At 33.7% G+C, this 15543-nt stretch overlaps 1 protein-coding gene across 4 annotated transcripts in view; it reads right to left on the reverse strand.

The window, feature by feature from the left end:
- SLCO4C1 (solute carrier organic anion transporter family member 4C1) overlaps positions 1-15543 on the reverse strand; it is a 53577-nt gene that overhangs the window by 12077 nt on the left and 25957 nt on the right. For all 4 annotated transcript variants that reach the window (XR_004318602.1, XM_032476427.1, XM_032476428.1 and 1 more), the window contains 6 exons: positions 15023-15205; positions 10136-10232; positions 8262-8383; positions 6953-7065; positions 4766-4910; positions 4160-4355 (listed from right to left, as the gene is read on the reverse strand). Coding sequence is in view for 3 of the 4 variants with exons in the window: in XM_032476427.1 (XP_032332318.1) it covers positions 4160-4355; positions 4766-4910; positions 6953-7065; positions 8262-8383; positions 10136-10232; positions 15023-15205 (856 nt within the window). In the remaining variant the exon portion in view is untranslated. The remainder of the gene's footprint in view (positions 1-4159; positions 4356-4765; positions 4911-6952; positions 7066-8261; positions 8384-10135; positions 10233-15022; positions 15206-15543) is intronic.

Genomic DNA, 15543 nt, shown 5'->3' on the forward strand with positions numbered 1-15543 from the left:
AAAAAATAGTACATAACATAAATTCTGTCAGTCATTAAAAACAAATAGGCAGAATAAGCACATAAAGCAGTTTCTCATTTGGTACCAAATAATTTTTTTAATTTAATTAATTAATTGATTGATTGGTTTAGGGTAGGGCACAGGGGAGGGCCAGTTCTGGGGCCTGTAGGATTTTAGCAGCGTCCCTGGCCTTTACCTACTAGATGCTAGTAGCATCCCCGTAGGTGTGACAACCAAAATGCCTCCAGACATGGCCACATTTCCCTGGGGTGTGGGCAAAATTTTAAACCTAGAATGATGAATAAAATTATGATGTTGAATTTACTCACTTCATAGGAAAACTGAGGCCCAGAGAGATTAATTTACTTTTCTTTCTTTGCCAAATATAATACTCCTGGTTCACAGGCTCAGTGTTGTTCCATGTTGCCTCTTAATAGAAAGCATCATTTTTTAAAATATAAAGGGATACCCTAGCCTAAGATACTTCTTCAATTCCTTCCTTATTCATTCATTCAACCAATATACCTTGGGCAGTGCTAGGCCCTATGCTGGGTATCAGGAATACAAAGCTGAGTAAGACAGTCACTGTCCTCAAACACTTCACTGTCTAGGAGTGGAGATGGATACAGAAGATTATACAGGAATATGGTGAGTGTGGTTAGAGATGTGGACGAGGTGTATTTTAGATACCTGCACTGAGGAGTGACACTTAAAATAAGCCAAAGTTTAAATAAGAGGGTCTGAAGGAGCTACTGCCTGAGATGAGACTTAAAGGATGAGTACGAGTCAGCTGGGTAAATGGGGGAGGCGAAGGGTACTTCAGAGAAGCAGGGAAAAGGCATAAAGGTGAGCAAGAGCATTCTATACGGAGAAATGTGAATGATGTCTGAGGCAGAGGTAGACAGGAAATGTAATCGGAAAAGAGTCAGGGACCAGATTATTGAGGGCCTCGTGGGCTTTGTTAAAAGCCATGGGCTTTAACTTACTTTGAAAAGGTAATCAAATATTTTTAGACAGAAAAGTGACATCGTCAAAGCACATTTTAAAGAAATAATCCTAGGAGTTGTACAGAGTTTGAATTTGAAGAAAGGGGACCAGTTATAATACACCAGGCAATAGGTTATGGTAATGTCTAGGAGAACTAAAAGAGAGCATCTCAGGAAAGAAAACAGATTTGAGAAATATTTTGGATGTAGAATCAGTATGATCTGGTGTCTAACTTGGCATTTTGGTAGAGAAGAACTAGTTTTGGGGAAGAGAGAATGGGTATGGTTTTATACATATTGAGATTAAGAATCTCAAATGTGGTGAAGGAATCTGGCCTGGAGCCTGATATCTTAATGCGCATTTGCACACAGATGTAGCTGAAACCATAAGAATGATAAGCTCAACCATATAAGGAGCATAGAGTGAGAAGAGGACAGAGAGGTCCTGGGAGTTCATTTTTTTCATGAATACATAATGAGCTCCAGTTACGTGCTGGACTCAAAATGGTGGAAATATATCTAAAATAAATAAAGCGATAGAGATAAAGACAGAGGAACGGAAGAAGGGAGGAAGAGCAAGCAAGGAAGAAGGAAGGGGGAAGGGAAGGAGCGGAGGGAGGGAGGAACAACATTCCCAGTAGCCATGAAGCTAAATCGCTTGCACTGCGGATCAAAAAAAGTAAATGAGTGATTTATCTAAATATTAGAGAGAACAATTGCTATGCTGCAAAATGATGATACTTAAGGAGTAGATGGAGAACAAGAAGCTCATGAAGGAAACAGATTAAAGAGAAGGACAGAAAACAAACAAGAAATAAACCAGTGGGGAGTTTGAAGGGAAAGGGTATTAAAGAGTAAATTTTAAGTAATTCGTCACTCTGCCTGGAGTCTTTCCTACTTTGAACATATTCCACAGGCTGCTGCTAGATTTTTTAATCAAGCACGATTCCCATTCACAAAAGCAAGCATTACACTCTCCGCCCACAACCAGTTTACAATAAGGACATAGAAATAAGCTGGCAGAAGATCTACCCCAGCAACTCTAGAAACAGCCTCTACATGGTAATTTTTAAATTAAATTTTCCAACATATAATTCTATCACTGATAAATGATTACTGAGAACATGAAACTTTAGGACAGTATGCTGGAAACTACAGTAGAAACAAAGAAATAGAGCATAGATTCCTTATTGTCAAGGGCCCGTCACTTTAGTCTATATATTTTATAAAGATTTATTTCATGAGGTAAAGGGGAAACGATTATTCAGAAACTAGCCAAAACTTGTGAAATTTACTAAATTTTCTTAATTTACTCATGTTATTCTAAAAAATTTTAAAATACATATATATTTAAATATATATTACTTGAATATAGGCAAAATACATTTTAAATATTAAAAAATACACATATATGTATGTGCTTATACATACATATATGTACACATAAGAAACAAGTTTATCACAGATAGTAGAATTTAAACATTAATTAATTAGTTGTTATTCTATAATTATGCCTCTATAATAAGCAGAGTTCCCTAAATCTTCTGCAACTCTTTGATAGATACGCCTCTTTAAGGTGCTGTTTCAGATAAGCAATGAAATTCTAGCTACAGGCCAGACAGAGGAAAAAAAAAATGTGTACTTACTAAGTATAAAGTAAAACACAAATCACCATTGCCAATACTGATTACCAAAACAGACCAGAGATCCTATAGATTATCAAGGCAATATAAGGATAAAGGCAAATTTTAATAACTAATAGAGCTCTAGAAATATACTTGACAATCTCCTTTCAACCGAATTTAGTGTTGTGCTTATATTAAACATTTCATAACAAATTCATTTTAAATATTATATTAAAAATATCTTCTGAAATAATCAGTATTATTGATCTTAAACTTTCAGTATATACTGTTAAACAGGGCTTTAAATGAACTTATTAATAAGCCTAACTCATTAATTCAGAGTCACAAAAACTCTTTTTAACCACCTACTATTACACAGCAAAGGGCAAAGACTCTGCACCACTCTGCTAGAAACCCTGTATTCTCATACCCTCTTCTTCCTCCCATTCACTAAAGAGGTTTTTCTTAAGCTCCTTATTCTGTTCTTTCCATGTAATTTTTCCTCCTACATGTGTTTTTTGCATAAGGCTATTATGAATAAGCTGCCCATGATATGGACATTTAAATATGCAGAGTACAGAGCTAAAATTAATATTTTGTGGCCACAGCCTTTCACTGTGACTTTAAGATTTACCTCTGTACTTATATCTGCACACATATACTCACACACATGCCGTGTGTGTGTGAATATGAGTATGTATGTGTGTATATTCACTTTCAGTTTTTTTCCATCGCTAAGAATGTGTATGTAATTAAGCACTATTTCTGTGTCACAGAGCTTGATATTTCTTGATGACCAACCACCACAGGCACCTCAAACTGACACTGTCCCACTTTCCTTCCCTTCTGATTATGGAGTCCCTGACCTGGCGCACCATCTCCCTCAGGAGCCTCAAACACATCTATTGAAACAAAGCAGTACTGTGGGCTACACAACCCACCGCTGGGCAACGCCCTCCTGCCTGATCCCCAGCTTGTAGCTAGGGTTTCAAAGCAAAACAGACAAGGCAAAGAAAGGTAATATGGTCAAACCAGTTATAGATGGAAACATGTCTACAGGTCAGAACAACAAGTTATTTATTTCTCTGCAATATACATGAACTTCTAAAGTAACTACAATGATTAGTATCACCTAGTACTAGCTTCATTTTAATTTCTCTCCTAGTCTAATTTCAATAAGAAGAGAACTCACCATAGGGAGTTTTAAAATTTAAATCAATAAACATATAATGTGAAATTCTTCCTAGGATGTTGAATCCATTATGGACAAAGATTCTGTAATATTAATCTTTGTATCCTTGAGCATAGTACTTAATACAGAATAGCTGTTTCTTAAATGCCATCTAAAAAAATACTCAACTTTTAATATGATTTCAATTATTGAAACTAAAAATAAAAACTACATAGTCTTATATAGGAAAAAGCAGCCTTCCAGTTAAAAAAAGAAGCCAATGTCTCATCATTTTATTTAAGAAAGTACACACTTGGAAATATCCACGTAGTTTATTGCTCTGATACTAATATCAAAAAGCAGTAAAATATATTTACCTATTATATGATTCAGACACACCCGCAAATGGCTCATTTTCACAGTTGGCATAAAGAAATACAAAACTCAGCGTAAGTGCAATTACGGATGTGAGCAAAGCAAACTTCATTATGTTTTTACACGTCATTTTGAATTTTGAAACAAGGACACCACCTAAAATCTGACCAAGAGCAGCTCCAGGAACTAAAACAGCCCCTAATGAGAAAGAAGATACAGTAAGAAAACACACAAGTGTACTCAGTAACTTATACCAACAACTGGAAAGCATCAAAAAAAAGTATCAATATGGTTTTAACGCATGAAAGCATTCACGTGATTTAGAAGCATATGAGTAAATAACTTATATTAAGTAAGAGATTAATACAATTAATGCTTTGAATATTAAGATTAAGATATATTCTCTTCAACTCTATGTATAGCCTCTGTACCTCTCAAGTCCACACAACAGATTGTCTAACGTCAGAAAATTGGGAGCTTTTATCAAACACAGTATAAAATTTAAACTTCTAGGAGTGGGCTATCAAAAATTATATACTATTTTAATAAACATCCAATGTGGTCAAGTAAAATTATTAGATTAAGTTAGAAAAAAGAAAACGTTTTACCTCCAAGGGTAGCTGCAGAGCTAGAAGACAATCCAAATTGATTTTCTATAAATTTAGGTAAAAATGTAGCAAATCCAGTAGTAACTAAGGCTTCTGAACAAGTTGATAGAACTAAACACATAAAGACAGTATTCCTCATCAAATTCTAAAGAAAAAATACAGTTCACCAAATGAATAACTATGATTATACTGCAAAATGCACCATTAGAAGGTAGGTAGCATGATGAAATAGCAAATCTTAAATAAATACAATATAATTATCTGTAAAATTTCAGCATTTCCTCTAGCACAAAGGTATAAATATTGATTATTAATAGCTTTATATACATACAGTGTTGAGAACATTCATACATTGAGCACCTAGAGAATTGACAGATGATTGATCTACTGAATGTGCCTTGATCATATGCAAGGGACTAGGGAAAAGAGTTAAAAGCTGGATTGGAAAGTTCTCTTCCCCAGTCTTACTGTAAATCTCCATTCAGTAAATCTACCCCTTATTTGATTTTTTTTATTGTGTTCTGAATTCCTGCGTCCAATAAATGAAGAACAGACTGTGAGCAAAGATAAGAATGGTCTCTAAGTATCAAACTTGCAGTATTGTTTCATGAGTAAAGGACTCAGTAGTTAAGAAACTTGGATAGGTATACAGCTCAGCAATTTTAAATAAGAGTCTGTACTGCTGGACTTCTCGGAACCTTATTAATCTCTCAGAGGGCAAATATAAAGATTCAGTTATTTTACTATATTTAACCGTAAAGTGAAAAACCATTAAGTGTAGTTCTGAAATATTCAGTGCAAAAAAATTTCATAAAACCAAGCAAAGCACACACACACACACACACAGTAGAGTCACAAAAAGGCAAGATAAGAGATTTAGAAGTCAGAGCCAGATGATCTAAGATAATAACAATACTACAAAAGTAAAAGATACGTTAACAAAAACATGCAATAATTTAAAAAATAATGAGTAGAAAATATTTAAGTTTTCAGATTGAAAAAGATATTGGACTCCTAGTAAGGATTAGTGAAAAAAGATACATACTTAGGAATATCCTAGTAAATTTCCTGAAATCAAAGATAAATTGAAAAATTTTACAAATTTGCAGATAGAAAGAATAAGAATCACATTAACATGGAACTTCTCAACTGCAACATATTTAATTAGAAAAGAGCAAAACAACACCTACAGACTACTGGAACTAAAGGAGTATGATCTAAAAGTATTCATCCAGTCAGAAATATCATCTTGACATTCAAGGGTACTTAGATACCATCCTATCTGAGAAAAACCAGCAATAAAATGTTGTATACACAGAAATCTGAATCAGAATTGAGATCTCAAAGCATGAGAACATGAGGATAAAAAAAGCTATGGTGAGTAACGACTCTTGATGGTTTTATATGTACACACACATACATATATATAAGAATTTATAAAATAAATTAAATAGAAATATATGAAACAGAACTGCTCTGAAAGAAAATAATAATACTTGAAATTTAAAATTATAAACAATATTCGCAAAAAACAAGAATGTGCTCGTAGGGGAAAGGAGGAAGGAGAGTTACAAGGTGGGATGAATGGCATAAAAACACTTTAAGGCTTTCATGAGAGATGCAAAAAAGTCATGAAAAGTAAATGATTTCAAATCTTGAAAGGTAAAATTATAAACTCCCTTATGTACAAAATTTTTATGATGCTAAATAGAATACTTTTCTGCTGAATTCAAGTAAAAGAGATCATAACACTTTTGTTTCTTTAACCTCAAATTCAAAACAAGCAACCACTAACAACCACTTCTTCCACAAGGGAAAAATACTATTTTGGCATTCCCAAAAATATATTTACAATTCAGTGATAACTGGCCAACCCATTACATAAGGGAAATGGCATGGGATAATGGGCTGCAGTGCTAATGAGGAACCCCTGAAAACTGATACTGTCAATTAGGAAACTCAGGTTCTTCCAACCATTCTACTATGGGATAGTTTTCATTTACTCAAAGCACAATAAAATTAAATCTGAAGAGGTTTTTACAAGAGCTAGAACTATAGTAAATAAGCAAATACGAGTGCATTATGATAATATTTGTGTGTATGTATATATGTGTTAATTTATTTGTAATATATACATATCTCTACATATGTATGTGTGTATGGTGTGTATGTGCAGTGTTATTTTACCTTTAGAGCAGCTGGAAAATCTTTAAAACTTTGTCCAAAATTCCCATCTGTATTTTGTAAGGAATTACTCTGATGAGCCTGGGAAGTTTTTCCATCTTGAATTTCTGCCGTACCTTAAAAAATGGTACACTTCATTTACTCACTCAATCACTTCATTCTTCATTTTAAAAAATGCTCACTTTATTTGACACTTATTTATACAAGTATATAAATTCCATAACACAAGAAACCAGTTCCTCTTTTTGTCAACAAATCTGTATGAATATCTATGACTGTAATCTGGCTGTTTTAAGAGCTAGTATTATTACCACTAGCTAAGGAAGTTCCAACCAGTCTAAAAATTCAGACAGTTTATGCTAATCACATATTTGTTCTCCTTATTTACACTCTCTCTAAATTTTTTCTTCTTTTCAAATGGTTCTTTCTCATCTTTTATGTAATAAATAAAGCATGTTTAAAGCTTTTTTCTTTTACTCTAATTCTAACATGCTTTACAGATAAAATAATGTTTACTACCATGTCCTTTAATGTTTAATAATGGTACTGTGAATACATCTGAGAAAGCAGTAAATATGTGGAATTCTAAATTGGAGGGTCCAGGATAGAAAGAAATCAATGAGTCTACGTACTTCTTCTACTCTGCCTACTTTTCTTTGCCCACCTCCAAAACTTAATCATCTATCGTGTTACGTATAACAACACAAATAACTAAATGCCTTCAGCCTAGAAGAAAATATTTCTATAGATATGTATTTGAACCACATGAGTATACGGAAGTAAAATCTCACAGAGAAAGGAATGGATATTCTTTTCTACGAACCTTTTCTTTTTGGACAGATTGTTAATTTTGAAATGTGGTAAAAAATATAAGTATACTACAGCATGACTTGGGTGACAACTGAAGAAAAAGTACTTGTACTATCATTAACAAATAATTAACATTAATAAAAGGAGATTGGCTCTTGAAGTTACTGGATATACACTAACAGTTTGAAAGACACTGTATTTTTCATGAACATAAAGCAGGGTTCCAGATAACACATAAAATACCAATATAGTAAGTATTTGAAAAAGAGGTGAATATGTGCAGTTTTACTGGGTGTTAACTGAAAAGAAAAAAAACCATGAACATTAAGTTTGCTACCCAGTATTTCCTAAAATAAAGACAGCTATTCAAAAGTTTGCATAGGCAGACAACTGAGATTCTATAAAATAAACAGTGACTTTTCTAGGGTTCTTATTAAACATATAGAAAGCAACACTTGGCCTAGACTTGGAATAAACCTTGTTTTAAAGAAAACATTTTTACCTGGTAAATGCTTTGGAAAGCAAGAAAAAGGTATTATCAAAGACCAAGCAAGGAACCAAGACATAAGAAATCCAATCCACCACGCCCCCAACCATCGTGGGTCGTCCTCAGTGATATCAGTGCTGTGACAGAAAAACAAGAGGTAAATGTCAACTCTATCTTGTCATTAAACTAATTATATAATTTATAATTCAAATGCATATAGAGAGAAACATTATTATAATATCCAAAATTTTAAGTGGAGTCATTGTGCTAAACCACAACAGATAGCAGGCATAAATGAGAGCCCTAAGAATAAGTTTACAGAGTATTCCAAAGGGCAAGTATGACATAAAAGTTTTTTGTTTTTTGGGTTTTTTTTTGGGGGGGGGGTTCATAATTCTTTTTTTCATTTTTAAATATTTTTTATTGAGTTACAGTCATTCTACAATGTTGTGTCAAATTCCAGTGTAGAGCACAATTTTTCAGTTATACATGAACATACATACATTGTCACATTCTCTTTCACTGTGAGCCACCACAAGATCCTGTATATATTTCCCTGTGCTACACAGTACCATCTTGTTTATCTAAAAAGTTTTAAATATTTAATAGTAAATGTTAAGTATGTTTCTATTTGAAAGCATACATGAAATTTCTGAACATTCATTATCTAACTTTGGCTAAATTTTTCTTTTCTATTATACGAAATACATCTCACAGCAAATCACTGATTTTTGCTAAAAGCCCATTCACTGTACTTCAATTATGACATTCATTTAAATGTAAAATTCTTCTTAAAGTGATATATATTAAAAGTTTCTTATAATGGTTCTCATATTTTTCTATCTACAGGCTCTTCCCCAGAACACACCACTCCTACAACTCATGTAATTCTCCACTGAAATTAAAACGTTCTGTCTTAAAAACCCTGCTCTCTGCTCATGAGCTTCTTCTGAACAGCTTTTTATACAGTCCCTAAAAGATCACCCTAGGACTACTTACATAAGTATCCTTGTGTAGTACCACCTTCTGAATTTTTTCTTATTAACCTATGGTCTCTAAAAGATTGATCTAGTCTCTAAAAGATTAACCTGGGACTAACAGCTACAGAACAAATGACACATCATGATCGTATTTTCTTATTCATTGTTCAGTCACGCAAAGGCTTGTGCAATTACAGTTAAATGAGAAAATATGGGCTAACCAAAGGTCACCAACTTCTCCATTCAGGAAAAGGAGAAGATAATTCAGTGAGTGACAGAAGCAGTTTGGAGTTAAAAAAAAAAAACAAAACTATAATTCATGCCTTGGCCATTTACCAAGTTCCGTATATCAACTATTTCGTAAGATTATTAAGAGGATTAAATAAGATGACATATAAAATAAGGTTACACACAAAACCTACGTTGTCTGGTATGGGATGGATAAACATTACCTATTATTACCCCCCGTTGCCAATGTTGTTAAAACTGAATAACTATGACCTCTATGACATTATCAGAGATACCACAGAACTCAGTCTGAGAATCACAGACTCTTGACACTCTTCAAGCTCTCCACCTCCAGGTGAGCCTACCGAAAACATAACTAACTTTAATTACATTATTCTTTTTGCACAATGCATGCAGTCTTAGGTGCTTTTTTGGAAAATTTCACCAGGTAACTATCAAGCATCCTTATGGATGAATAGATGTATCATACCAAGAGATGATATGGTATTAATTCATGAAGCAATGCAGCCAAAATATTACATAAAAATTGTGTGTATTCAGTTTTATTTCCTGAAAAATCCCTCATGATATTCCGAGGAAATACCATAAAAAATGTTCCATGATACAAACATGATTAAAATAATATAAATTTAAACAAAAGAAAAATAGATATTTCCTTGCCTTTGTCCCAAATCAACATCAATGTACAGGGTTAGCAACTGTCCTCCCAACACATAGCCAACAGCAGGGCCTAATACTGACATGGAATATCCAATTCCTAGAAGAACAAAGACATTGAAAATGGTCATTTGTGCAACTTTGCTTTGAAAGTCTGACAAGTGAAGAAAGACAAATATTTTATGGTAGAAAAACGAAATGATTAGAATTACATCAAAATTACACACATTTTCACTAAAAAAAATACCATCTGAGTGATATCACTTAACAAGTCAAGGAGCTTAAAATATATAATTCAACATAGAACATTTTAGACTATATTTAGACTCTCTTTGATTTCAATAAATTCAATAATTACAAATCCATGGAAAGTTTTATCATGTTAACTGGCAGTAGGGGTAGTAAGTACATCTACTATTACCTTTTGAGAATAGTGATAATAATTGTTAGCTACAATTCTTATGGAAGAAAGAATGTGAAATGAGAAGCCTTTCCATTCTGCGCACACTCCAAAGGCATACTTTACTTTGGACTATGGCAGCTGATTTAAAACCTGGATCTGGACAAAGTCTGTTTCTTCAAAGCAAACCATTAATGTAAACTCTTGCCCTTAGTGAATCTCCCATTTTTATTTGCAGCAGAATTAAACTGACCTTATTTCTCTCAGATATTTAAAATGTTGCCATATATAACTTTTTAATTTTTGTAAAAAAATTACGCACACATCAGTATCCTTGTATATTACCACCTTCTGAATTTTTTTTATTAACTACTGAGATTCTCACTGAGTAGCACTGTCTAGATCACCTGCTTTTTCCAGTGTTCAGCAATTATTCCACAGTTAGCAACAGAGACTGCTTTGCATATGTTCACAAATAAGTTCATGAAAGAAATATATCCAGCAAGCAAAAAACTTAAAGTTTTCAATTGATGAAAGGTGAATTTGATATGACACCAAAATCTAAAATTCTGGCAACAGTGGATGGACTATGGTAGACTAGTGTTTCCAACCAAACTGCCCACTGAGAAAAACTTTAAAAAACTATAAAAATTACTTTAAAATATATGCTCGAAGGCAACAAGATAAAAATAATGAAGTATCACTGAGTTAAGATTCTGAAGAAGAGAGATATTCAACAAATATTGGGCCTGACTTTTTTCCTGAGTACATTGACTGATTCTACACGAGGCAATGAGGGGGCAAACTGTCCTCTGCTCTTTGTCTCAAGAAGAGAAACAAAAGTTGCAGTTCAGGGAGTGTATCTTGTAAACGCTTCCTGGCCTAGGAGACTCTACTCTAAAAGTAAGGATGGGTTAGAAGTAGACTGAGTCACAGAGTACGTACAGCTTAGCTTCAAATAAACTCAATCCCTGAAATTAAATAAAAGGCATCTCAGGTTGCAGTGTCCCCAAGTAGGATGGAGATTGGAAAGTTTAAAGACACATAGAGTGAAAAAAAAAATTCTAGAACTATAAAATATATTTGTCAAAACTAAAATGAAATAGATCTACACAAGATTATTCAAAACTGAACTGAGTATTACTAAACTGGAAAGTACATTATTAAATCAGTAAATATTTATGAAGGAGCACAGAAAAAAGATATAAAATACAGAAAAAAGAATAAGAGGCAAAGAATACTTTTTTTATTTTTTAAAAAGACCTAGAATGCATGTAAGTGGCATAATTAGAGTCCCAGGAGAGAACATAATAGGGCAGGAGTTATGTTAATAATCATAGGAAATATCTCCAAACTAGTGAAAAATATCAAGCAACATACTCATGAAGTCATTTAAATCCAAAATTAGATAAAAGGAACTTTGCACCTATACACCCGTAATGAATAAAACTAATGAAAGTCAAATGCAAGAAGAAAAGAATATTAAAAATTGCAAACACACATAAGAAACAGTGGAAGTAAAGGCAGTGGAACAGTACTTTTAAAGTACTGAAAGGAAATTAATGGCCAAATAGTCATCTGTTCCCAATGAGAATATTCATTAGGGGAAAGGGTAAAAAAAAAATCATTTTTAGACAAAAATACTGAGAGAATTCATCATGAGCAGACTGTTCCAGTAAATTAACTCAAGACTGCTCTTCAAGTTAAAGGAAAACGATCCCAGATTGAAACTCAAGAGTTGCCAAAGAAAGAAGAGCAATAAAAAAGATAAACATGTTGACAAAAATGGATCATTATTTTTAAGCAAAACATTAATAATACTTTATTTCAGGAATATGAATATATAAGGTATTACAGTACACAGAAATAATTGAATAAATGTTGGGAAAGGAAAAAATAAAGTTAAATGGTTCTAAAACCTTTGTGATGATCAGGAACGTGGTAAAAGTATCAATTAACACTAGAACTTCATAAAATCAAGTTTGCATGTAAGGTAATTAGTAGAGGAACAGTAAAAGAGCATACACCTAGGAAGTTAATAGAGGGGAAAAATGAAAAATAAATATTAAATTATCAAAAAGAATAAAAGGGCAAGAAAGAAGAAAGGGCAAATAAGAAGCACATATTAAGATGAAAATTTTAAAGAAAAAATAACACTAAATGAATTTAAAAGTTCAATTTAAGGGCAAAGATTGTAAATCCAAGAAAAGCATTAAAGACAAAGACATGAAGAGTGAATGGCATGGGAAAGGTTGTGAGGCTCCAGGCGCTGTGTTAAACACTTTTTTTTCTTCATTCCAATAGGGAGCAAGTTTTGACTGTTTCTATTTTGCCCATGTTTGTCTTGCTATGCATAAAATGTGTTTCACATAGAGGAAAGCCTGCTAACAGTAATAGATATTATTTTAAAAGAAATAATGGAAGAAGATCTTGGAAATGGGCTAATGTTCAAATATAAACAGCATAAGAAAGGAAAGATATCACTCAACAAAACATAATTATCCAATGAAAGGTATCAGTTTTCTGAAATTGAAAAAAAGTAAGTTTCCCAGTTTTGTTACTTTTGTTTTTTCCTTTACTCTCAAAAATTACCATTTGATGAATTTTTAAAATACAAGAAAACGTTAACACAGCAGGCTTGTGGCTTCCATCTTTAGAAAGACTTATGAAAGGCTGGCCCTTGTTTGGCATCTGGGATCTTAAATGTCCAGAGGGATGCCATCATTCCCTAACTAATAGAGGTGGCTTATTGTGCTGAAGCTGTTCATAAAAACAGTGTGGTTTTGTTGAACACCTGTATTCCTTCTGAGAGTCTAGAGCTTTGCTACATGTCAAGGCAGAGGGTTCCTATATGATCAACTCCCAATAAAATCCCTGAGCATTGAATCTCTAATGAATTTAGCTGGTAGAAAACATTTCATACATGTTGTCGCAAGTCCTGACTGGAGGAATCAATTCTACCTGTATGGTCCACTGGGAGGGAGTGGACTCTTGGAAGCTTGCACTTGGTTCTGTCTGTACTTCACCTCATGCAACTTTCCCCTTTGCTGATTTTTCTTTGTATCCTTTTGCTGTAATAAACCATAGCCCTGAGAACTGTCAGTCCTAGAGAATATCAAATCTGGGATGGTCTCATGGGTCTGCAACCCCCTTGCCATGCTTAGTTTTTGAAAAACTTCCTATTTTTGTGTGTTACTAAAATATAAAGATTGAAACTGTCTTATGAGAACTATTGATCAGGAGAGGACCTCAGGAAGAACATCTGTGAATTAGAAGAGTGAAAAACACCACTATTAGCTAACTGAAATAAAAGCATTGTTAAATGAGTAAATGCAGAAGCTGTACAGATTAGCCAGAACTTGTAGAGAGAGAGCATCAGATCTTGTGGAGAGACCAAAGCAAAGCACGGAGAGAAAACAGGTTGACATATAGTGGTTTCCTTACTAGGGATGAGCCTAAGGAGAGTTAGTTCTATCAGGGCTGCACTGAACACACTTGACTTCCAGTGACTATAGAGACTGAATGTTGTGTCACCCCAAAATTCATATACTGAAATCTAACCCCCAATGTGATGATATTTGGAGGTGTGGCCTTTGGGAAGGGATTAGGTCATAAGAATGGAGCCCTCATAAATGGGATTAATGCCCTTAACGAGGAGGCCTCAGAGAGCTCCCTTGTCCCTTCTGCCACAGCAAAAAGACAGCTGTCTGTGAACCAGGAAGTGGGACCTCACCAGATAATGAGTCTGTGGGCACCCTGATCTTCCCCTTCCCAGCCTCCAGGATTGTAAGAAATAAATTTCTCTTGTTTATTAGCCAATCTGTGTTTGATAATCTGTTATAGCAGTCCAAATGGACTAAGACAGTCCCCTACATTAGAATAATAGACTGATAAAGTAAAAACTCATGTGCAAATAAATTATGCATCAATTGGATGTAGGGTCATGCATTGTCTAGTTAACGCTCCCTTCCAGGAACCTCAGGGATGGAATTTAAGAGAAACTTGTGCTGCTAAAAATTAGATCACAAAGGAAAAAAATCGAGTCACAAATAAAAAGCATTAATCTGAAATGGAAAACTGCACAGGAGCTTCTGAGTACTATTTTGTGATTTCTTTTGTTGACTCTAGTCAAGCCCATGGAGGATGAAGTAAGTCACGCAGGATGGCAGAGCTCTTATCTCCACACCTGTATAAAGTAGCCCGCCTTCATTCAAGCAATCTAGACAGCCTACTGCTTGGATGGCACCTCCAGGAAGGCTGGCATGTCCAGCCCAGGAAATAAAGCAGGATGTCAATAAAAATCATAACTGGATTTATCATGATACATCAGTATATAATTAAGCAAAAAAGTAATATTGTATTTATCTAATGTAAATACCTATGAAATCACAACTAACCTTTTAATAAGCATATGTTATGCTTTACTTATGAATTAAACATGCAACAAGATGAAATGATACTGAGACGTTTACACTGGAGAGCAAACTTACCTATATAGAGAGAAGATTTGTGTGTGGGCACAGAATCATCAATGAAGGCTGTTCCCAGAGTATACAGAGGAGTTCCTCCTACTCCCAGCAACAGTTGTCCCAAAATAAAGACATACAAGTAGTTGAAAAGTGAAGAACTTGAAGTGGTACAACTGGTTCTATTCTTTGGTGTTAGGCAAGTATCTTTGTGGAAAAAAATAAAATCGTGAATTTATCAAAATTTAGCTAATAATTTAAACATCTTATAAATTATACTTGCCTAACATAACCTTCCTTATTTCTTCCAATCACTTCATTCTGACTACATTTAAACTATTTTAATTAAATACATTATTAAAAATATATAATTATGTATAAATACATTAAAATATATTTTATTAAAGAAAATTTATGAAATATTAACCACACCAAAATTTAGAAAATATAGAACAAAACTGAGAAACATTACTTTAAGAAGCAAAATTAACAAATTTTCAGGTAAATTAATGTAAACACAATTGAATCAAATGGTGCCGGGGAGA

Source organism: Camelus ferus, chromosome 3 (genome assembly GCF_009834535.1).
Source record: "Camelus ferus isolate YT-003-E chromosome 3, BCGSAC_Cfer_1.0, whole genome shotgun sequence".
In the NCBI taxonomy this organism is placed as follows: Eukaryota; Metazoa; Chordata; class Mammalia; order Artiodactyla; family Camelidae; genus Camelus; species Camelus ferus.